This window comes from Fusarium coffeatum (assembly GCF_003316985.1).
Source record: "Fusarium coffeatum strain FIESC_28 chromosome Unknown BRIP53273_contig_38, whole genome shotgun sequence".
NCBI lineage: Eukaryota > Fungi > Ascomycota > Sordariomycetes > Hypocreales > Nectriaceae > Fusarium > Fusarium coffeatum.
In genome coordinates, this window is record NW_022157835.1 from 69998 (window position 1) to 93316 (window position 23319).

At 47.6% G+C, this 23319-nt stretch overlaps 6 protein-coding genes across 6 annotated transcripts; 3 read left to right on the plus strand and 3 right to left on the minus strand.

The window, feature by feature from the left end:
• Positions 1 to 2351: 2351 nt before the first annotated feature.
• FIESC28_01487 (uncharacterized protein) lies at positions 2352 to 4466 on the plus strand (the record flags this gene model as incomplete). Its single annotated transcript, XM_031155637.1, has 1 exon — positions 2352 to 4466. One exon carries the CDS (start codon positions 2352 to 2354, stop codon positions 4464 to 4466), a length of 2115 nt encoding a protein of 704 aa, XP_031020325.1.
• A 2145-nt stretch (positions 4467 to 6611) lies between these two features.
• Positions 6612 to 9654, minus strand: FIESC28_01488 (uncharacterized protein; the record flags this gene model as incomplete). Its single annotated transcript, XM_031155638.1, has 5 exons — positions 6612 to 8878; positions 8935 to 9040; positions 9097 to 9147; positions 9200 to 9421; positions 9481 to 9654. The coding sequence occupies 5 exons, from the start codon at positions 9652 to 9654 to the stop codon at positions 6612 to 6614; spliced, it is 2820 nt and encodes a 939-aa protein (XP_031020326.1).
• A 2650-nt stretch (positions 9655 to 12304) lies between these two features.
• Positions 12305 to 13048, minus strand: FIESC28_01489 (uncharacterized protein; the record flags this gene model as incomplete). Its single annotated transcript, XM_031155639.1, has 2 exons — positions 12305 to 12600; positions 12649 to 13048. The coding sequence occupies 2 exons, from the start codon at positions 13046 to 13048 to the stop codon at positions 12305 to 12307; spliced, it is 696 nt and encodes a 231-aa protein (XP_031020327.1).
• Positions 13049 to 14288: 1240 nt separating this feature from the next.
• On the plus strand, positions 14289 to 14821 carry FIESC28_01490 (uncharacterized protein; the record flags this gene model as incomplete). Its single annotated transcript, XM_031155640.1, has 3 exons — positions 14289 to 14421; positions 14470 to 14618; positions 14669 to 14821. 3 exons carry the CDS (start codon positions 14289 to 14291, stop codon positions 14819 to 14821), a joined length of 435 nt encoding a protein of 144 aa, XP_031020328.1.
• A 550-nt stretch (positions 14822 to 15371) lies between these two features.
• FIESC28_01491 (uncharacterized protein) lies at positions 15372 to 18982 on the minus strand (the record flags this gene model as incomplete). Its single annotated transcript, XM_031155641.1, has 6 exons — positions 15372 to 15653; positions 15725 to 15820; positions 15877 to 15903; positions 15967 to 16038; positions 16094 to 18656; positions 18726 to 18982. 6 exons carry the CDS (start codon positions 18980 to 18982, stop codon positions 15372 to 15374), a joined length of 3297 nt encoding a protein of 1098 aa, XP_031020329.1.
• A 2754-nt stretch (positions 18983 to 21736) lies between these two features.
• On the plus strand, positions 21737 to 23029 carry FIESC28_01492 (uncharacterized protein; the record flags this gene model as incomplete). Its single annotated transcript, XM_031155642.1, has 5 exons — positions 21737 to 21927; positions 21985 to 21990; positions 22041 to 22072; positions 22126 to 22149; positions 22530 to 23029. The coding sequence occupies 5 exons, from the start codon at positions 21737 to 21739 to the stop codon at positions 23027 to 23029; spliced, it is 753 nt and encodes a 250-aa protein (XP_031020330.1).
• Between the last annotated feature and the right edge of the window lie 290 nt (positions 23030 to 23319).

Genomic DNA, 23319 nt, shown 5'->3' on the forward strand with positions numbered 1-23319 from the left:
TATATCGAGCGCAAGCCAATGAGCTGCTACCGCGATGGTTCGCCAACTGGCAACCAACAGGAACGCGAGTCGCTTTTGGAAGCTTTACGCTGAGTTCAGCGGGTGGGATGGCGAATGCCACAACTATCTGGAACGCCTCAGGGGATTGGATTCCCATCCTGTCTTACCTAACTGGAGCTTCGTTTGCGGCCGGCCATCTAATCATTTTCGGTCCAAGGGAGATCAACCTGTTTGCCAGCATACGGCGTATTGGTTGTGATGCTCCAAGTACTGAATCACTTGAACGGTGGTTGAAGATGCATACAACGAGATCGTTCGCCGTAGATTTGCCGGCCACTCTCTGCTTCATCATTGGTCTCCTCAACGCTATTTCATGTGTTCTATAACTACTGGGGTACTTATAAGATCAGAGACAGGACTGATGGCAATGCCGTGTAAATACAAGCTGTTCAACCAAAGATTGTGCTTAGAGATACAGCCTGCAACTGCAAATGCCATTTTACATCTTACTATCCCCGGAACTAGTGGAACGTAGAAGCAGGCATCTCCCCAGTTCTGGCTCTAGGTACTAACGGCTCTCTCATAGGGCGCGACCTGAAGTATACCATATTGTAATTCAATGACCCTTGCCCCATGCTTGAAAGCCGCCTTGAACACATTGAAGAACTGAGAAGATAGCCGTAATAATAAAGATTAGAATTACAAGCCAAAAGGTGTACCACTGCACGCCATTCCGGTTATCATGCCAGATCTGTGTCAAGCTTGAGGGTGTGGCTTCGTCGTAAGCTTGTTTGAGAATAACAAGCCTGTCTCTCCAGAATTTGAAGTCCTTGATCTGGCGATCCTCCGCTTGGAGGGTGCCACACTTACTCAGACGCGAGTCAATTTCGAACATACTTCGTTTAGAACAGAGGTCGCTGAACCAAGCTTTCCGAGATCCTTTTCTGGTGCCTGAACCGCTGACTAAGGATTGGGGGAATAACAGAGCGAGAGTTCGCAAGGTCTCTTCAGCAAAGCCGATCGGAAACAAAGACTCTTCACTGCCATGGAATTTAGTACACTAGCAGCATCGGTTCAAGGTGTTTACCAACCCTTTCAGTCTCTGTACTTCTAGAAAAGATACATAAGGAAAGACCAGCACTTTCGATTCATCCTCAACAAGGAGCCAGTGATCTGCTAAGTTGTTATCGAAGCAGATCTTGATGCCGCCCACTTTCTCTAGACTCCATCCATTGAACGCTTTAGGAATTTTGATGTCCTTGAAATCCAGAACGGGCTCTTTTCCCAATCTTGCTTTGATAAAGTCGCGTGGAAACCCTTCATTCCAGCCTAGGCACCGGCGGACATGGAACTGGTATTTAATGGCTCCGATCTTCACCATGAGTAAAAGCCGCACTGCCAGATTTAAAGAGCTCTCACATGCCTCCTGCAACACATGTTCCTCACTCATGCCTTTAATGAATGTCAAAAGTTCGGCGCGAGATTGATTACAATGTAACTGCTGGACAGGTTGGTTCATAGCCTCCGGCGTCTTTAGGGCCACGAACTTCCCATCGTAATGGGCCACTGTAAGCCCCCATTGATGTTGATAATATTCGAAGTATGCGGAGTGACACAGGTCCCCAACTGGATCGCCGTTGAAAAGCTTAACGCGCGATGTAGAGAAGTTCCACATTAGGCGGACCAGTTCCTGGGAACCAGAACCCTTAGATGGCTCCGGCTGTTGGAGCTCCATCTTGCCAATGCCCGAGTCGAGAAGCCTGTGCGAAGGTTCTGTTTCGTTAGGATTTATAACTAGATTTAGTGGCTGTCGCCTCCTCTTTTCGAGACACGCATTACGTTATGTACCGAAGGTCTATGCCCTGTATAAAAGGTTTGCGCAATGTGCAATTGGGCATCGCCCGAAACCCAACGTTATTCCAAACCACTCAAACCACTTAAGCCTACCACCATGGATGCAAGAGCTTTTCTGTGGCACAAGGCAGACTTGCAAGTACTGGAGAGTGGTCCAATCAACGTCTTGAGGTATGATATCCTCATATTAACTGGGCGTCTTGTCGGGCCTCATTTCCTCGTGTGGTTTGAAACACCTTTGCTGACTTGCCGACGTGGCCCAATTACTTTTCCCATGTTCCAATTGTAATATTTTCTGCTGCCGCCTTTGCCGCACAACTAACAATTACATCAATTGTCGCCTTTGAGGGTTTCCTGAATTCCCAAACCACACCTAGCAGGCAGTCACTCGTCCTGTCGCGTTTTTTGTTCTGCCGGCAATCTACTCAAAGCTTGATGTTAGGTTCCTCCCTAACCAGGATCAACATCATATCTGGCATACCTCGTCTTCAGTAGAAATGCTGCGGTTTCGACAAAAGTGGCCCAATGCGGCAGAGTGCTGCGGTCTCGAGATCGAGACCAACAGGCTTGGTCGAAAGAAAGCCTGGTGGCCTCAGGGTACAGCTTTCGAGAAATTTGAAGAAGATATCCAGCCAGAAATCGAGGCTTTCTTGAAGAACGTCGATATAAATGATGGCGATATTTACTTCCGCGTTTATATGATCGGGAGGACCCAGGAAGCTTCTCGGCCGACCGTAATGATATGTTGTGCAGATGTATCGATCGGCCGACGAGCTAAAGAATCTTTGCGGCACAGCCCAGTCATCCGCAATAATCCTGGCTTCTGTCTCGGGTCAATTGATTTCCCACTTGAACAACTGGTCCCAGTCAGAGAGTTAGCTCTCGAAGTCAAACCACTAGGTCAGGTACTTGACAATGCTTCCGACCCAGCTGCCGGTATCCCGATCTTTGCAATATCGGACAGTGCAACCGTGGGAAGGCGACTCTTCGTCACGCATCCTGATACTATGGAGGTCTACCGACACTCTACGGGCGGGGTTGTTGTTGCAAATAACGGCAGATTCTATCAGCTGACTGTTGGGCACATTGCCGACCTGCCCAATGGTGCCCATCAGCCTTCAAGGCTGGATCCTGATGCCTGTTCCTCCGATGGTCAAAGTGACAGCGACTCCGGCGACGACTTCTCTGTCTTCGAACAGGATTTGCGCAGAGCCAGCGTGTCCATCTTCAATTTGTCCCAATCTGATTCATCGGATGCAAAGACAGAGAAGACAGAGGCAAACACTCTCGGCTACGGAAGCCACGCGAATGCAGACTACACAACCACCAACGAGGATCCTACTGGCTCTTACAGAACTAAGGGCCTTGAACAACCACCTATCATAAGGGTGGGGACAATTGCTGTGCATTCCAAAGATAGAGACACACCAGGCCTTGACTATGCTCTTGTGTCAATCCATTCGCCAAGGGAGGTTGACCAAATCAATATAGTGCTTTCAGGCACAGTTAATAACACGAGACCGATGGCGATTCATGACGTTGCGGACGTTGGGCGCGAGGAGCGTCGAGTCATCGTTATTACAGGCTCGAGTGGTGTGGTGAAGGGCATTTTGGTACCTGGAACAACATTTCTAGGCAGGGGAAACCAACAGCGCCCTCAAAAACTTTACGGGGTCCAATTAGACGGAGTCGTTGCAGAAGGAGATTCTGGCGCCACGGTGGTTGATGAAACATCGGGCACCTTGTATGGTCATTTGGTCAGTGGGTGTCCTGGTACCCGAATTGCGTACATTATCGCTGCAACAGAAATCTTCCGGGCCTTAGAGTGCGGACTCCAGGGACCAATTACTATCGTTACCCAGATTACCATTCAAAACTCGCTGATAGAACCTCCAAACCTTTCTAGTCTATCCTCAAATTCGAGTTCCATCCTTGAAGAGCCTGGCCAGCTTCCGAACCATACGACATTGAGTGAGTTTCGGGTTTCTTCGGGGCCATCTGATGGACATGACAACCTACCAAATACGGCGGGATTTATATCAATCGACAGCTGGCCGAATGTTCAGGTTACAGCGAGTCGCTCCCCGGTACTCGATGCCCAGATTAGCAAACTCCAGGCTAAATATGAGTTATCAGCAACAGCATCCCAAAGTTTTGAGCAGTATAGCAGCTACAAAAGAAGGAAGAGGACAAAGAAGACAGGCTATCGCCAGCGCCGACATCCTCGAGTTGGACAGGGTGTGAAGACCTATAAACCAGCTTTGCGAAAAGTTGATGTTGAGCCAGAAGGCGGCAGCACTTGTTTCTCGTCCGAAGACAAGTCTCAAGACAGAATTCAAAGACTTTTGGAATCGGAGTGCAGTCTGTACATAGATGATGAGGATTCAGACGAGGAGGGTGAGAGTCTACTCACTCTATTATTCGAACGATTACGAGCCGGACGTCAGATAAGTCGCCTGACAGAATTTACGCAAACGGTTTACGACTGCTATTCGCTACTGGACCTACATACGCGGGCCTGCTTGGGTTTTTATCCCGAAAGACTTGTCTGCTTGACGATCGAACGAATGATGGCATGGACTCTGTCTCTTTGGGCTACTATGAGCCTCTAAGTGTAGAAAGCCTTTACCAAAGGTTGAGAGGACGGGTCAGTCACCTTCACAACGACGTCTGCTTATTCTAGATTGACACTCACTAGCGGTTCAAACCACCCATGCCAGTTGATTGGCCTCTCCTGCTTAGTGCAGACCGGAGATTGATGTAAGACACACTGTGACAGGGTCATTGCCCGCTACTGATACTTCTTTTAGATATATACAGGACATCGACAAATACGGAATCGCAGTTCTTATTGCAACAGTAAGGAATTCGCAGGCAAAGGCCTTGGGCTATATCTTATACAAGTATTTGGAGTTTCAGCCGGGTATTTCTCTTTCTTTGCAGGTATGGATGTGAGATACAGCTCAAGTATCAAAGGTAATTAGAGGAACTAACGGAAACCCAGGGATATTTCCACATGTCTTTTTGCTTACCTACCTACGTCTGGAGAACGACAGCAATGCGACCGCAGGACAGCAGATCGAAGCGATCTGGCGAATCTCTAAGAACAGTTCGTGATATCAGCTTCCTCCGAGCAGGATCCGTATCAAAGTCATACTCTGGCGAGGCCGATTATCTCTGCGAAGCTCAGACCTCTGTATCAATTACCGGGGTTGATCGCTGTCATTGGACAGGACTATGTTTAGTTGACACATACTTCCAATCCGAAAGTCGACGCGAAGATCTCTACGGCTACTGTACTGACGGCGAGGATAGTGTTAGGACAGACCCTTTCTTAGAGGGTACGTTTGGCGCCGACCACCCGATTTTGGATCCCAGGGACTATTTCTTATGTGTTCTGGACACCCGAGTAAAAAGCTTTCACGAGGAATGGCAGTGTCTGGTCCTTAAACTACGACTAAACATTGAAGATACGTAAACGTAAGATCATATTACTTACGTTGTCCCATTTGACTAAACTAACGAGCAGTGCCACAGACCTTTAAATTCACAGGGAACACGACATCAGAAAAAAGGCTAGACTTTGACAAGGGTCTTATTTGGATTCGTCAAACCAAACAGTTGTTGCACTTATTGCTCCAGTGTCTAAAAGGAACAATCAACCATTGGGACAATTCCAGAATACGAGATAACGTTGATAGTGACTTCTCCGTCACATGTTTACCTGAGATTTCGCTCACCTTCAGCGATATGAGGATGACTTTGTGCGACCTTCAAGAACTCTGTGAATTGTGTGACGAGCTTTCAAGAGGAGTAAGTCCCCCTACCTAGTGACTTATTGATCCAGGCTAATAATGCCTAAACTAGATACACCTTGCGATGATTGACGAAGAGATCCACTATTCAAGCCTTCAAGCTAAAGCCTGGAAGGATGTCCGGGCTCAAAATGGCTTCTTAATGTTTGTAAGTGTGATACTTCAGCAGTCTCTGCGATAAGCAACTTGGTCACCCAGCCAATTAACAATCGAAGCTTTGTTACCCGACTCTGCTAGCAGCCGCTATGCTATCCTTGCCTGAAAAAGCTACGCCTGACTTTCTCCGCCCTCACAAGTTGTCATTCTTCATCTTATCCACTGTCCTCATTCTGCTCACTTTGGGGTTGGGAACTATTATGCGCTATTGGAATTTGATGAAGATTTCACTTTGCCAGCTAGGAAAGAATATTCAGGTCCACATGTTTGATCTGGAAAGACTTCCTAGATCTAATGGCGACAGGCGCTCTGACGTAGAGCTAGCCGATATTTAAGCGACGGCTTAACCAGGTGTTGAGAAGAAGGGACATCTATAATTGGTTAGGAGGAACCCACTCTAGGTTAGACTTGACCGATATGAATCCTGACGAACTACCTTTTCCCTGCTCTCTCGCGTAAGCCACAGTGGTGGCAGAAATGTTAAGCGGCCGTGTTACTTGGATAAGATAACGCAAACAAAGGTATGGATAAAGCTTTTTATTACATAAAGAATCTCTTTGCTTTTAAATCCAGGGTATTAAAGAAAACTGCTTACGGTTTTTAACTTTCTGTCTCATCCACGGAGACTATCAAGTTCGCTCGCTAGAGGCTAAGAGAAAAGATTCAGTCGTTAATACCTAACAAGCCATACTACATCAAGTCGTTAAAAATCAAGATAAGTGCTAACCGAGATACCTCCACAGTTTCCCCCACCATACCCTTATATCACTATTTTTGAAGAATACCTCAATCACGTGGTCTGCTCATCAAGACCCTGCGAAGTTCAACATCAATCTGCGTGTACCCATCCGCATTGTTGTCAGCCGCGTTCTCGGCCTCGCCCGCATGGCCCTTGTCGCCATGAAGGTCCATTCGGATATTGTCCTTGAACTTGGCCACATCAAGATGCATGGCGAGCTGCTCATCAGATGGCAGCGCAGAAGCTTCAAATCCGGCCCGCCCAGACAAGGCGCTCATCTGAAGAATAAGGGAGATAGACCGGGCACCATGGCGGAATTTCTCTTGCTCCAGTAGGGCATTTAGAACCCTGCCATCGATAGGAATATCCTTGCCGCGTAAGTCGAGTCGGCCTGCGAGAGTGCTTCGAAGGATCATTGCTCGTCGGACCTTGTACATTTCGTCGTTGTTGCCCATCTTGTTGAGACCCCTGATGTCGATGTACGCACTCAGCCTGCTGACGAAGTCGGGCTTCTTGGCCTTCTTGTCCTTGTCTTCCTTCTCCTTCTCCGTCTTAACATCACCACCAGCAGGACTACCAGGCCTCTGGTCTGCGTCCTTATCCATACCCTGGGTGAATTCAGCCCAGTTTGATGATGTTCCGCCTACGAAGATGAAAATAGCCTTCTTCAAACTTCGCTGTTGACCATCTTCGAGGAAGTAGCCATCCTGCATAGGTGCTAGAAAGTATTTCAGCCAACCCAGCTCCTGCTGTTCGAAGACACTGTCGAACTCGTCGAACATCACGACCGGCATATCCCCAGCCAGCGCCATGTCCCTAATATTGTGGAACGTAGATAGCAACTCAGAATGATTCATAAACTGAGAAAGGTTGACCTCGATAGGACCCTTAGCGTCAGGCAACATGGTCTTAATGACTTCCTTTACTCCGAAGGACTTTCCAGCACCAGGTGATCCGAAGACAGCAAGAGACAGAGGCTTGCCTGGAGGTGAAGCAAGATACTCGTCGATAACAGCAGCAGTGGATCGGAAACATTCGATCTCTTTCCGATCTGCAGTAAGGAGATTTCCGAATCGAGCAGTTGGGACTTCGCCTTCAAGCCATGCTGTCGACCCCTTGGTGACTATTTCGCTACTGACCGTGTTTCTGACATTTGCTAGGCGGTTGAACAGAGACCAGTTGCCATCAGTCCCCATTTCCTCCGCTTTGACAGGGATAAGCTTCGGCTTGATCTTCTCGTTGTCGAAGTGCTTGGGGCATGGGTAGTTGAGTATGCCGTTCGAGTCCTTGCAGAAACGTACAGCTGCAAAGCGATGGGACCAAGCCAGACCGAGATCCACTGCGGCTTGGACTTGAGTCTCGCTGATTGCATTAAGTGAATCGTTCGATTCTCTGACAAGCGAGGCTGTCAGACCAGCAAGGAACGCCATGTCGATACCTGGGATGTTGCGATTGTGAGTTCGAAGGAGATCGCCCTCAATTTTGTCAGGCACCAAGTAACAATCGAATTGGAAACGCGCATGCGCATTCGTGGTGATGCCGGATTTGAGTGGTACGTAAATGGCACCTTCGTAACCCAGACGCACAATCACGTGCATATCCTTGTGTATGTCCTTGATAAACTCGGGGAAGTGAGCACGGAAATCTTCCATAGTCTTCTCCCAGGATACACGGCGAGAGATGTGGAAACCATGGGCACGAAGGTCCTCAGCATCAATGACGATGAGAACCTTTTGACTGCCTTTCTTGGCGTTGGCAGAGTGCTTGTGCTTGAGTTCAACCTGGTGCATGGTAGCCTGCACAGCCTTTTCCCAAAGAGTTCCTTGGAATACAGGAGCTTGCATTTGATAGATGAGTAGCCGAGCATCAGACCGTGCAGTATTGGCTGTCGCCTCGTCCCTAAGGACTCCAAAGTCATTCCAGACAATGATCTTCGGCTTTGTCTCAGATACTAGGTTCTGTGCTGGTAGCGGAGAAGTATTGCTGCCGAGAAGTGTATACTGTTTGGCAGTCTCATAATCGCCACTGGTCACTTTCTCGCCTTTCTTGTTTTTCTTGACACCCTCCAGCTCGAATATTGTATGAGGGTCAAGTGTAGAGCTCTTTGACTCGAGGTAGTGCTTTTGCACCTTCCAATTCTTGGCGTCGTTTTGCAGCAGCCGATCCATGAGATCGACTCCACCATCGACAAACACTGCATTCTTGGCAGAAGTGCGGGTAGTGTTAGAAACTGGTGTCATTAAGCATTCTCGACGATTCTCGCCATAGACCAGGACCTCAGGAGAGTTCTTGGGGTCTGGCAGCTCGAGATGAACTGTAATCGATGTGTTAGAATTGCTCATGTACTTAGTTTGTACGACTTGGACTTACTTCCACAGCCCTTGTAGCTGCCGTAGTCAAAGGTCAGGTATCCTTCCTTGGCGTGGTTAAAATGGTCGCCAGAAGCACAGATATAAACGGCAATAATATCATTCTCCTGTAGAGAAAATCAGTGGCTGTAAGGCAGACTCTGCAGGTAGATACAGTACTTACTTCCACATGACTAAGGATGTTTTCATCATGCATGAAAACACGACCAAGACACTAGACACAAAGTTGTCAGCGTAGCCCTCGTGAATATGGAAGGATGTCATACCCATTCTTCCTCCTCGCTCTGGAATTGGTGCGCGTGACTAAACCACTCTAGCTTCTGGCCATCAACCTTCTTGGAGATGCCTTTCTTGGCATCATCTGGGTTGCTGCAAATACGGATTTCGAACCAGGTCGACCCTTTGGCAGTGGCCTCCTCGGCCTTTCCGTGGGAGTACGTGATCAACTGGATACTTTTAGGCCTCTGGGCATCGAAGGCTGTCAACGGCTAATTTGGTGGAAGGATTAGCCGTCATATACACGTCGCTGGGATAAGGTAGAGCCCACCTCTGTGCTGAACCAGAGGTTGTGGCGGTGATGTTCATTCGTCGGTGCTTTTCCTTTCTTGGATGCTTTGATGTACCAACGACCTGGTTTGACTGATTCCTGCGCATCAGGAGGGAAGGCAGCGAGTTTGTTCAACCCTACGAAGGTCTTGGGGACTTGAACGTTTTCGCCCATCGTGTTCGAAATTGTTGTCAAGAGAGTAGACGACGGCGATGCGGTATCTTAACAGTAGTTAAGAGTGTGAGACGAAGATGCTAAGGACTGGACGAATGTTTGGCCCATGGGGCTATATTTATAAAATATTGAATTCACTGTTTGATGTATGTACTAAGGTACCGAAAGAGGAGATGGAGGCTTGGGATGTTGGAATAATTCTGGAGAATTGCAGCTACTGTTTCTGATCCCATTGGAGTGGCCACTGCAGTTGTGAACCCATTCTGCAATAGACAATCCACAACAGCAAATCTCCTCCGATGTATGTGATATATGTCTCTGGTTAGGCTTGGCGTATAGCGGTCAGTTCACATCTGCCTCAAGGGCTGCATGATAAAGCCAAAGAGGAAGTTGAAAGTGAGATCCGTCAATGTGATCGTATGTATCTCACCGCGAGTTTCAGCCTCTCACCTCTGCTGACGTTAGGTTGGCGAGACAGTGAAGCAAGGGACGTTGATCCCCTTGATACGAGTACAGGCCTTGTTTCTTAAGTACATATCAATATTCCTGTGTGTACAAAAAGGTACGGCTAGAGTCGCTTGTAACGGCAAATAGATTGATTACGATTTTGCTAGTAGACTTACCATGAACATACGGTTGGCATTATAGCTTATCTCGTCCATTTATTTGAGAAAGTGACTCTGCGTCAAAAGTAGAAACATGAGTCGTTGTGTACTGCGACAGGACTCTTGGCAGCAGCCACCAAGAAATGAAACTGCTGCATTTCTCTGAACCACTATGAATCATCAGCTCGAGTAGATCTTTGTTGGAGGATTGGATGAGAACGACAATTTGTTCAAGTGAAATGAAGAGTTTGAGTCACTTCATTCCTTTTCGGTATACCTCGTAGTTCGTGGCTGGCTGGACTCTTTAACGCCCCCGTCCTTTCCCCGCAATCTCACATCGTGTCTCAGCACTTGAAGCATGCAACTTGATCAACGAATCAGAGCATACTCGTTTTGAATCGGCCTCGCCGGTAAAGCCAACTCAGGATTGTCGGATATAAGGATTGAATTTCAGACATATATGTCTGTCTCAGGTCCTCAGTCCACAGCGGCCGATCAAAAGACCCTGACAGTCCGATTCCGCGAAAGTTTGCAGTCTTGGATCCATTAACGATGACTTGCAGACTGTTCTCATATGCACAGTCTATGACAAAGATGGATAGTTACATTGACCACCACTATTTGTCAAAATGCACGCGGGTTTAAGAAAAAATATTGTTTGCAGGGAGCTTTGACTTGCTATTGGCCCTGTAACGAGGCGTCCTTGGCAACCTCTCTCAACTGCGCCGCCGTTATCCCTAATTTCGATTGAACCCTTTGACTCGACGCATTTGAGGATTCCCTGATATTGTTTATCTCAAATATACCGAGACTCAAACTCTTCGATCGAATATCCTGCTGTTGTCTCCAAATACTTAGAGACTGTACTTTGAAGGTGACGTTGCTACAAACGCTTGCTACAACGGGTACTGTGGCTGCCATGCAGGCCTGTGGCCCAGATCAAATCACTATAGCTCAACATTTTAGGTACATGCAGCCGAACGTGGTCCCATTTCACGGCCTCATCAAATTTGCACGTAGATTCCAGATCCTATGGGTCACTGTACGACGTAAGCCCGTAATCTTAGAGATCGAATTCGCCAAGTCGATGCGGGAAAGTGAGTACAGTGACGTGGGGGATTTTGATCAAGGGATTTCAGCGACTGGCATACCCCGACCCCCTTTCCCGGACACCCCTGCCTTCAGCGGCAATAAACATCGTATGAGATCTCTGCAATGATCCGCTCGGCACAAGCCGATCGAATTCCGACTGGTCATATGCAAGATTCATTTCCCCCACTGACATGCTTGACAGGTGGGCGGCCCGCTTAGTTTGCCGTGCCGGCAACGGGTCATCCTTAGTGTAGAGGCTGGGCATCCATTGGTTCCATCGCATACCTTCGTATATCTACCTATTGTTTATGAGGAAGTTTCGGAACTCCCTTAAAAAGACGTCGCATTCGACCCTTCACTCAAGTGACAGGTGGCGTAAATGTGACAACTGAAACAAAGACACGTTAGGGTGACTGAATGACATCTGACTGGGACACGTATCCTTGAGCCGTATATCAACCTTTAACGCAAGAAAGGATTTTTAAACCTAGTGCAGTGAGCGCTTCAAGCTTATATGCATTAGTTAGTACCCTTCACATTCGGAGATAACACTAGTCGCATGGAGAAATTAAAGGTTGCAGTCGGTACGGTCCGTATCATGGTGAAGGAATACCCTATTGTGATTGGACATTATACGTCTGAGTTCAGGTCTTGCTAAGCCGCTAGTAATTCAGGCCAAGGGCAACGCAGGTGTCCCCCTCCGGACTTCTCAATTGGATGCTGAAGTAAGACAATGTCTTGCCTGCAAGTAAATATCTTGGCCAGTGTTCGGAACGCTTTCCGTCAGCACCGGAAGTGGGGTAAGATTGAAAGCACTGAGGTTGCAAAGGTCGCTTCTTTTGAAGTAAAGCCGCCCATGGCTGATTCTTATTCTCCATCTGTCGCTGTCTACATTATGCACTCAATAAATCTGATAAGGTGACCAAAAAGAAAGAAGAGAAAGGGCTCCCCAGCTATTGCCCGCAACCTATCTTGACAATATCCAACTGCGTTGATGCGATGAATTCCAAGTAACCTTCGTCCAGCAGCTTGCTAACACTGAGGTTCAATCCCGGACCCCCAGTCCAGAACTGCGTTCCAAGACCTGGCTGACCGAAAGCCGGTGCGATTGGGCCCGCCTCTACTATGAAATTCTTGGTGACATTGTACACATGGTAGCCGTATGTAAAGTTCCCGTTATGCGTGTTCAACGAATCTGGAGCAAGGGATCGTTGCGAGAAAGGTGTAGCAGCCAGAGTAAGATATTTCCCTTGTATTTATCAGCATTACTCATTGGTCTTTTGGTAGAGCCTCTTACCGGACTCTTTCCCGAAACGATCCACTAGAGTTCCCACTGGAAGTGTCATATTGGCCTTGACGGGAATATCTCTCTCATCCAACAAGAACCCACCTTGTTTAGGGTAGTCCCAACCACCCTTGCCTTCATTTTCCGAGACGTTCCACCATTGATTGATGAATCCAACTGGCGTGAGCGTCCCAAAACGGTCGTATCTTGACATGACGGTACCCAGAATGAGCTCTTTCGGCAAGTCGACGGGCCCAAGACGTGAATCTCCACAAATATATTCCGCGCCATCGGTTCCAAGATTGCAATGACATGTAGGTTTGTCAGGGTCAGCGAGGACGAACTGTGGGAGAGTCCATGCTGCTGACACTTGGATAAGCAAAGCAACGGAAGAGAGCCAAGAGAGGTGCATTTTCGTGTACTAGGGGAATGAAGACGAAAGGTATTGGGCAATCAGGGCTGTTCAGAGGAGCGAATCCTGCAAGGTATACGGATTCAAAAACCACAACGAGGGTTGGGGCGAAAAGATTGCCTTTGAGATTCAATGCGCTCTGGTAGATTATATTTAAGGACTTCTAAAATAAGTCATAGTAGAACAGACATTTAAAAGTCCCATTCCAGGTTGATGTGGAAATCTAAGGGTTGACTCACTGGAATTGGAAAAACTGAGATTAACTTCCGATGTTTTTAGCTGGAATATGATGTCTCAGGGAGTCCGGGTTTAGTTCCAGCGGGGCGTTTCCGCCGCAAGCTGAAATTCCAGCACAGCCAGCCACTATTCAGGTTCTGAGCAATCACATTCCCCAGTCTAGAACCATCAATAATCTTCCGTATCATGAGGAAGACTAAGAGTCCGAAAAGGACATCCTGAAACGCGAGGGGGCCAGCATTGAGAGGCAATGCAACAAGCACTTATGCAAATTCCAACCAATATCACACAATAGTGGAACGGTGCTCAGCTGTGGCCATCGACAGCTGAATGTCAGATTAGGCTAGCCAGTTGGCTGCAAAACGATCGAGACCTCGCTTATATTTAGGCTGGTTTCTCTCCATTCAACTGCGCTCTAGAACCTACAGAGGCTGTGAGACATGTAAGCCCTGGAACCAACCATAAGCTTGTCACAATTCAAGCTAAGCCGGGGTCTTTCAGTAGTCCGGGATGTGGGAGCGGCTACCCTTGTAAATCGGCTATGGTGTGGAGCTCCAGGGTTAGTCTGGCGAACCAGTTCCCCCCATAGTATCAACGGGCATCCCGAGGTTTACTTGACTATCTGCTGCACTACAAAGTGTTGTTTTATTAAGTACGCATTGCGGGCATCTTTATCACCAGATGTGTTAGAAGCAAACCCTGAGTAGCTGCTGCACTACGCCCATCACGCGGCAGTTTTTCGAACGTTGTTGGTTAGTTAGGTGCTTGGAAGATATCTAGACTCTGCTGACCCTAACCGAGGTGAGATGACTTCCGACAGTGGCCTAGAAGCTCGAAAAGGTAATGGCTGACGCGGACACAGTGTGTTACTGGCGCCATGGCTATAAGATACTGATAGACTATAAGAACGATGTGAAAGCCATTTACCTCTCACCAGTCGCATCAAAGCTTCTTTATCTTATCTCCGAAATCGCAGAGCCCTTTATTTTTACGAATACAAAAAATGCCTGTCAAAGAATCTGACGTCTTTACCATTCCGGAAGAGGCCAAGTGGATACCCACGCCTGTTACATGGAGGCAAACCATGAAGGAGTTTAACAAGACTTACATGCGTATAGAGTTCACAAATACTCGTGGTATGTATAGGGCTCCTCTACGCTAGTTATTCGGTCTAACGTTGACAGCCGATGAACCCGAGAAGACCAACTTTCTCTTTGTCTTAGAAGAAATGCTTGAGAATTTCAAGTCATCGAAGATTGAGAAGACCGAGACAGGTTACAAACTTACCGTTGACGAAGACTATCTCTTTGGCCAGCAGAGAGCCATCTTTCAAGTATGTTAGCCAGCGTGACGGTGGTTACATAGAAACTAACACTACTTTAGCACCGATTTGTTGAAGGAACTATCGTGACCTTCTCACAACAAGCGACCGAGGCTAGTAACAAGCTGGGCTATGGCGAGGTGAAGATGATGTCGGCGATCATGGGTAGTCAAATAGGAAATAAGCTTTACCCTATGAGCGATGCCTCCAAGTAATGTGGCAAGAAGTTCGGTAATGGTCACAGGATTAAACATTACAACAGAAGAGAGAAGAGGTGTTAGTGATAGTTATCCCTCCAAAGAAGGTGACGGCGGCCCCGTTGTGGGCAGGGCCGTCAAAGATGGCTTCGGTTGTATCTGTGATCATTATTGTGATAGTTATAGTTGATGTTGGTAGAAGGAAGAGGGAAAAATTCAGATAAAAGTAATGCACTTTATGCATAGCTAAAACCCAATATTAAAGCAATTAGTAAAGGAGAAAGAAAAGGTTCTGTGTAAGTATTGGAGTTATGGCGCTTAAAAAGTGTAATTTAAGAGGGAAACCTTATTATCAGGTTAGTTTCTTAAGAAGAATTCTAATTTCAAGTATCTAGATATTGTGTACTTCCTTAATACTAGGAATACTACTTTATCATATAATATAAAACAAAAAGTACTATTATCTCTCTTTAAATGCAATATTATTAACTGCTAAACTGTAAAGGTAGACTAGATAGAAAGCTAAAAGTGTAGCAAGCTATAATTCCCGGATAGCTCTACCTGCTTTTTACCAAAGGTCTTTGGGAATAGCACAGTGGAAAGGCTCGTCTTTCGTAAGCTTGTGAAAGTTGACGAAACACTTGGGATACTGAATAGGTTTGTTGATGTTGAAGTCCTTCGAGCTTGGTACTGAGGGTTCGCCATTATTGCACTCGTAGTTGTTGATAAGGGCGGCCTCGTAGTCATCCACAACCTTCTTCATCTCCTTGATTTCAGATTCGAGAAGGGGGTCATGTTGTTGATTCTTGCCAGGACGTCTGTAGTTACTTCTTCCGAAGCAGATACAGTTCTAAAGGGAAGCGAGACGTGTTAGTCTGAACATCGAATAGAGGATAGTACAGATAAGGATATAAAACTTACGTTGTCATGCCAGATGCATCCAGGCAGTTTGTTGCGGCAGACATCCTCTGTCAATTTTTGCTTTTTGCCTACTGGATCCGAGGATTTCGTTCGTAGCTATTATCATAAAACGTTAGAATTGCTTAGAAAAAGGTAAATGTATGCAAACTTACATAGTCACATTCAACTTTACTGTTAGGCTGTCATGGAAAAAGGTTAAGTTAGAAATGATCTGTAAGGGAACGGGAGAAGAGAGAACGTACACCACTCCACATCAAAGAAAAGGCAGTACCCTTGTAGCCTTGCTTAAGACATCTAATCTTGGCGAATTCCAACTGTGAAACAAGTCAGCATAATACTCAATAGCAACCATGTATCGATGCAACTTACCCATTTCTTGTGTGTAGCAGTGACATAGACCTGCATGGCCTTGCTGATCAAGGGCTCCGACAACCACTCTCCCTTCAGAAAGCGGGTTCGAACAAAGAGCTCAGCGTACTCGTCCTTGTCCTGGTCCTTTACGTCGCCCTCCCAGTTCTCAGGTATCTCGCCCTTCATGACCTTCTCAACGTAGCCAGTAGTAGCGTTGAGCACGGCAGAAAAGGCCGTGCCGTAGGCGTTCTCGAGGTCGTCGTTGAGATCGTCGGGGGTAACAGTATCGCCGAAGAGATCACCGTTGGCAGAGATAGAGGCGACAGCGCCCGAGAAGAAGGTTATAGCACCCGCGAGACCGGTACTACCACCTGCAAGACCGGCGCCTGAGGTGAGGACACCAACCATCATGTTGAGAAGCATGCCGCGATCGTCCTTGGGCGGATCACCGTACTCCTTGACGATCTCCTTGATGCCGCTCGACAGCTGCTGGATACTGAAGTTGATGTTCTTCATCCAGAGTTTGTGGAAGGCGCTGAACATGTTGGCAATCTGGATATGGACATAAAACGCCATGGGAGGCGTATAGCTGGAACAAGGCATGGCACCAGGGCCTGTGCACGTTGTTGATCCGAGGTCCTTGCAGTCAAAGGTAGAGCTACCTTGTTTACCACCAGCGATGACATCCTTGAAGAACTTGTCTGTCCAGTTCTTCGCACCGTTTTTCTTAAGCCATGCGTTAAACCAGTTGAGTGCGCCGCTCCCATACCACGCGGTGAACACCTTCGAAGAGTCCTCAGAGGCAAAGTCATACTTGCAGATGTCATCCACAAGGTCCTCAGGCCAGTTGAGACCTTTATCACCAGAAGAGCCAGCAGTCGTACCCTTTTGAGCCAGGGCTGGGATCTTGGGAAAGTCACTGTCGCTGTCCTTGTCGTCCTTGTCGTCTTCGTCCTTGTTGCATCCACTCTGGCATCCATCGCCGCAGTGGCCGTCAGAGCTACCGCACCAGCCCTCACGCGAGCAGCAGTCACCGTAGCTTGTTCCCTTGCAGGTAGCGCCGAGGAAACCGACACCGCATCGGCCATTGGTTGACTTGCCATTCTTGATACACTTACCACTGACACAGCCCGTGCCACAATGCAGTGATGATGACCCACATGAGCCATACTCGGAGCAGCAGTCGCCATAGCTGGTACCCTCGCAGATGGTACCTTTGTTCTTGGGTCCACAAGAACCGTCCTTGGACTTCTCGGGCTCCATGTCACTGTTTTGTCCGGTACCGGGCTCAAAATCGACACTCCAGGCCATCAAACCGCCAAAGCAGTAGTTGTTTGCAAACTTGCGCTTCAGCTCAATCGTCTCAGCGTCGTCATAGCCGATCCACTGGTCATCAAAGACAAGCTCCTTCATAGCCGAGTCCTTGAGAAGACGGGTCTTGCCTCCGTTCTTAGCCTTGTCTTGGATCTCCAAGAGGGACATGACGCCCGCGCTGTTAGTGCACTTGGCTGGGTTGCTTGGGCCGGAAAAGGGGCAGCCAAGTGTTGAGCACTTGGGATCGGTTAGGGTGTATCCACGGCCATACCACGCAACACCGAAGACGATCTTGCTAAAGTCAACACCTGCATAGGCCAGTGGAATAGTGTTATTCAGGATCTCGCGGATGTCAGCTTGACCTCGGACGATAGGGTCCAAAGTCTTGACATCAGCATCCCAGAAACCGTGCAAGTCGTAGGACATGAAGCCAAAGTGGTCGACGTAAGGCTCCAGTCCAGCGACATCGAAATATCGCAGGTACCAGTAGTCAGGCGCAAGAGTCAGACTAATACCATACTTGTTACCCCACGCCTTCTTCATGTCCCTAAGCAGGAGGACGAAGTTGGCAATATCGGCACGGCTTCCTCCACGCTTTGGCTCACCAGGATACTCCCAGTCAAGATCTATACCCTGGAAACCGTACTTATCCATGAAGGCAGCAGCCGACTTGATGAAGTTGGCACGGTTTCCAGCATTGGCGCAAAGGTTGGCCCAGGTCTTATGGGTTGGCTTGTCTTCGTCGCTGAAGTCGTAACCGCCCACAGCGACCCAAGTCTGCAGGTTTCTACCCTTACCCCTGAGGGCAGTGAAGTCGCGGACGTTGTCCTCATCCTCAGCCTCGGCAAGCTTGACAGCATAAGAGTTGGGGTCGATGGTGGCAAAGGCCCAGTAAAGATGGGTGTAGCTGTCGGTCTTGATATCTTGGGGATAAATCTTGTTGCATGCGCGGTTACGCATATTGTTAGCTTGGTAGTAGCCAATCATACGTTTATCGGCTGTGCCAGAGCCCTCGCCACATGTCTTGGGTTGGATCATTTCGCAGCTACCGTAGCCTTGCTGGCAGAGAGACCACTTGTTGGGACCAACGCAGTGCACCTGTGAGGTACCACACCAGCCGCCAGAACTGCAACAAAGGTTGAGACCACAGGGGATGTCACCACCTTCAGATAGCTCACCGCACATGGCCGTGGCATCGCAGTTGCTTTGGCAGCCTTCGTCACAGAATCCTTTACCGTAACCGCAGACGCCCTTGGCGGAACAGCAACTAGAGACGATTATTGTCAGTATACCGATGGCTAGACTTGGGGTCTATGAATGCTTTCGATGAACTCACCTCTTGTCGGCACACTCGCCGGTAGGGCATAGTAGCGCACCCTCACCAGGCTCATCATCCGCACGCTTGCCAAACAGCTGTGCAGGAGATGCAGACACGAGATTCCGGCTTGTCAGACTACTCGTCGTGTCGTTTTCAGGCGACCGCATGTCAAGCCATCGTGACAAGACATCGGGCCCGTCCACAACTGGGTTTTGATGTGTGATACTAGCAGAGGCTAGTGAGGCCAAAAGGCCATGGAGGAATAAACTCTGCATTTTGCTTAGAGTTGCTAAAAGAGTGAATGACCAGCCAGTAAGTACATTTTAATTGAGCAACTTCAGTCTTGTCTTTATATTCTGGAAGGTTGCAACTGTTTTCTGTTTCTTATTGTTCATCGCAATCGGACCAATCCAAGGCCTGTCTGTGCCTGACGCTCCTTAGTCCATTTTCTCTAGCCGAGCGCCAGTGATGAAGCTATACTTGATCATGATGTCTCCGAAGGAATACAGAGCCTCCAAAAGGGACTCCGAGGGCGAAGTGGTCGGAGACCCAGTGTAACCCCACGCGAAGGATCATTTCCCATGCGTTAATGTGGGGGGAATCAGACTAGAACAAGTTATTACGGAGCCTCAATTTTAATTTCACATGGAGGATCACTTCCCCTGTTCGAAAACTTTGCGTGTGGACTGATCTGAATCTAAAAGATGAACATTTAGCATGATAACCACCTCTAAATTATTTTTTCACCCCTTGGCAATTCGGACGCACTAACAACGGTTCGCCGTTGCACTGGCTTGGCAAAATCTCCGATCCGACGGGTGGCGCCGAGTTTGCTAAACACTTCTTTTTAACCTTGTCCTAAAGCAGCTTGCGATAATGACATTACTTACGGCATTCCGACTCCTAAGTCACTGCAATCAAAGGGGATATGCAAGGGGTCATGCGTTTTGTCCCGTCCAGTCTGATAGCCGGTTTTGTTTCTTCTTTCAACAGAAGTCTTGTCTTTCTCTCCTTATTGTTTGTAAGATATTCTTGTAGTAGACTTCCTGGTACATAACGTCTAGTAGTATTTTATTTTCGATTTGTAAACTTGTAGCCCGTAGCACTCTGATAATTTACATGTGCCAAACAGGAAGAGAGAAATATGGAAAAAGATTCATCTAAAATACTTAGCGCTTGGCAGACCTGCCGTGATCCGAGATCCACAGTAATATTTTAGCGTCGACAAACACGATGCCAAGCTGCGCTACGCTGTAACAAATGCCGACCTACCCACCCTGCAAGATAAACCAGCTGAACTCCCGGGTAAGTGAACCAAGGGTTGTTGGTACACAGCAGCTACTTTACAACAGCTTGTGCACAACGAGTAGCTACCACAACCCTTAAATATCCAGAGAAAATGCGGCTGTAATAGACTCCATGTAATTATTCCTATGTATATAGCCAGTGGACAATTCCTAAGCGCCAACAGCCTTGCCTGGTCTACAGTATTACCAAGGTAGACAAATTATGGACGGTCGGGAATCTTGAATAAGATTCATGAAGCCGCGGAAAACTCGATGCAACATTGATCGAAAATTTGGGTGGCTCCAATGCATAGATCTCGATATCAATTGGTTGATTACTCAAGCGGTATTCTTTAAGGTCTGTCCTTTCTCAGGGGCTAAATTAGGCTCCAAACGAATGTCGAATAATTTCACCCGAAGGCAGAAATGGAGGTTGCGAGTGTAGATATACGTCTGTCCGTCGGCGTGTTGTCTGGAGAGGTATGAGGCATTGACTTTCTTGCCTGTGACGATCTCCACTAGTCCTAGGAACAGCCATGACTGAAGGAAAGCTGCGACACATCGTTCTTGTCCGAGACCCTGAAGGCTTTCAATGGAGTCATGGCATACACCAAGGCATTCCATTGATGCTTTTCGTTATATCCACATCGGTTTGGATGTGTCTCACAATATCCGAAGGGTACGTGACCATGATCAAAGTCGAGCCACAGCGTCGTCGGCTTTGCAGATTCAATCAGGTCGTTTTGTACCATCACTACCAGCCTATCAGCTTGCGGGGACGATACTAAACTGATGCCACCCGCCATAACCTGAACAATCTGGGTCCTGAGTCTTGGACAGCGCATATAAGAGCGCTGGCGTGCCTATAACTATACTGGCGGTATAAGTGGATATGATAAGGAAGTCGGTGAACGCCAGAATACCAAAGACCGTTAGAATCTGTAAAGTGGCGTAATCGAGACTTTTTAGAGCACCTGCCAGATTTTCAACTCTGCTAAAAGTACTACATTTGACCTAGTTTCAGCCTCCCGATTCCTGTGATAACAGACTATTGGCTACGCCAGGCCATTTACCAACCTTTGACGACTTGCTAAGTGACAAACACTCCATTTTAAAAGTCGAGAACGAAACCAGGCTTCAACTACAATTGGACTATTGAAGAAGGCTTACTCCTGTACAGCTGAAATACAAGAGGCTACGGCATTGTAAAGCGTTTGTATACCGCAAGACATTGCCAGGCATAAAATCTTGATATCCTGCGACACACTCTTGGTATTGAGCGAAAATGTTCTCCTTGCGCAAAGTCCTGGCGCTGCTGTTTATCAGTGCAGCAAGCGCGTTACTCGCTATCAGTGAGGGGAACTCTCTTGATCCCAGGGCAGTTACGTCAAGAATACCATTTCACCGCCTTTAGATCCTCCTCTCTAATATGGTTACGCTCTCTAGTCTGCAAAGCCAGCGATCCGAACACCAAGCGTTCCAGAAGGATAAGGCTTATGGATCCGCTTTCTGCTCTACCTACATCTAAAGCACCATCACATCCACCGTGACTCCAGTCAGCACTAAAACCGTTTTGGTAACAAAGAACATCAAGACCACCGAGACCGCAGTCAACAGGGTCAGGACCACCGTATCAACTGTCACTATAGTCACCAAGATAGGCACAATGTCGACTCTCGTCACAAAGACCAGTACCGCATTCATAACACCGATTATCAGACAGTGACAAGCATTTTCGTCAGCATGACTACCCCGAGAGACACATATGCTCCGCAGAGGGTTGGAACAATCATGTCGCAGGTGAATGAGACTACCACCAAAGCATCTGTTACAACTGTCACCATAGTTATCGATGCGCCGACGACAACGTTTGTTCCAGCAAGCGTTGTTTACACTGGCGGATCAACTATTGTTCTCACAACCCGCTATACTACGTGAGCACTTTCAATCACTTTTATCGTAAGGATATATACTAAAATTTGCTCGTCTAGTACCACGTAAGGCTTTAAACCTTTTGGAAAGGCAACTGCTTACTAACTGTGTGCAGTGCATCGGCATCCGTAGTGTATGTCCCCGACGGTATGCTCTGTGTATCCGCTATGCTTATAGGCTCATAGTGACTCGATTATTAGCTGCGTTTCACTGCAGCGTTGTCGGTACTTGTGGATCTGCACCTGTTGTCGTGAGAGGTGGCTCGTTCAGTTTCGGCCAGTGCAAAGAAATTTGGAACGGCTGGCGTTACTTCGGCATGAATAGTACAAGATGCTCGTGCTATGTTTTTTATTCGTCAGTACCCATTAGTGAATGTCCTTATTTGGACATCTTAGCTGACTGCCTATTGAGGGGGGACACGGTTGAAATAGACAAGTCTTCGGGTATCACAATCTGGGGTTGGAATGTAATTCCGCCAGCCCTACAAGTCTATCATACACAGTTTGAAAGAACCATAAGATTATTACTAACTTCTTCCAAGCCCCGCAACCATCGCAAGAGAGCGGTACAGGTTGTATTGGTGCCTAGTTATCTGCCCAACAAGACACCGAGTGCCGTCAGCAGCGCTTGCTCATGCTTGATTACGAAGCCCGCAGCAGCCGCGACTACCAGGACCCAGAGGTGGTCTCAACCATCACCAACCGGCAAACTACCGTTGCCGCGACCACGCTGACTGGCAGCTATACTCGGTCTATTACTATCACCATCACCAACTCTCGGATCGTAGCTCAGACAAGGCGTCACACTGTTATCAATGCGGAAGTGAGGACTTACATCCTCACCGAGTTCTATCACCTGGTTTATGTGCACAAGACACAATTTATCACGGCTAACAACTTCAACACAGTTACTACTACTAGCGCCACAACCGTGCTAAACACTCGTTACAGCACTGTTGTTATCACTCGTACGCGGCCTACAACGGTCACTGAGGATGTTTACACATCTGCTCAGACAATCCTTTCGACGCTTACAGTATGGACTGGAGCGTCGGCTGTTACTAGCGGAACGACTACCGTACACGACGTTATGGAAGGTTTTTAAACATCTTTGTTTGTGTTAGACTATAAGCAACTTTAGTAGAAGCTATAAAGGAGCGGCAAAAATGCATAGAAAACCTCAATATACGGGGTAAAGCATTGCTCCGATAGTAAATGAGTAAATGAGGATTGAAGGTTTACAAATTAGATTCTTGATTACATAAACTTCTCATAGAGATAACCCTCAATCATACTGCACATAGGCTGCGGGAGGCCGACCACTAGAGCCACACTACTTCCCCGCTTCCTGCCTTAAGAAGGACTGATAATACACCTTCTTTTTTTTTTTTTTTT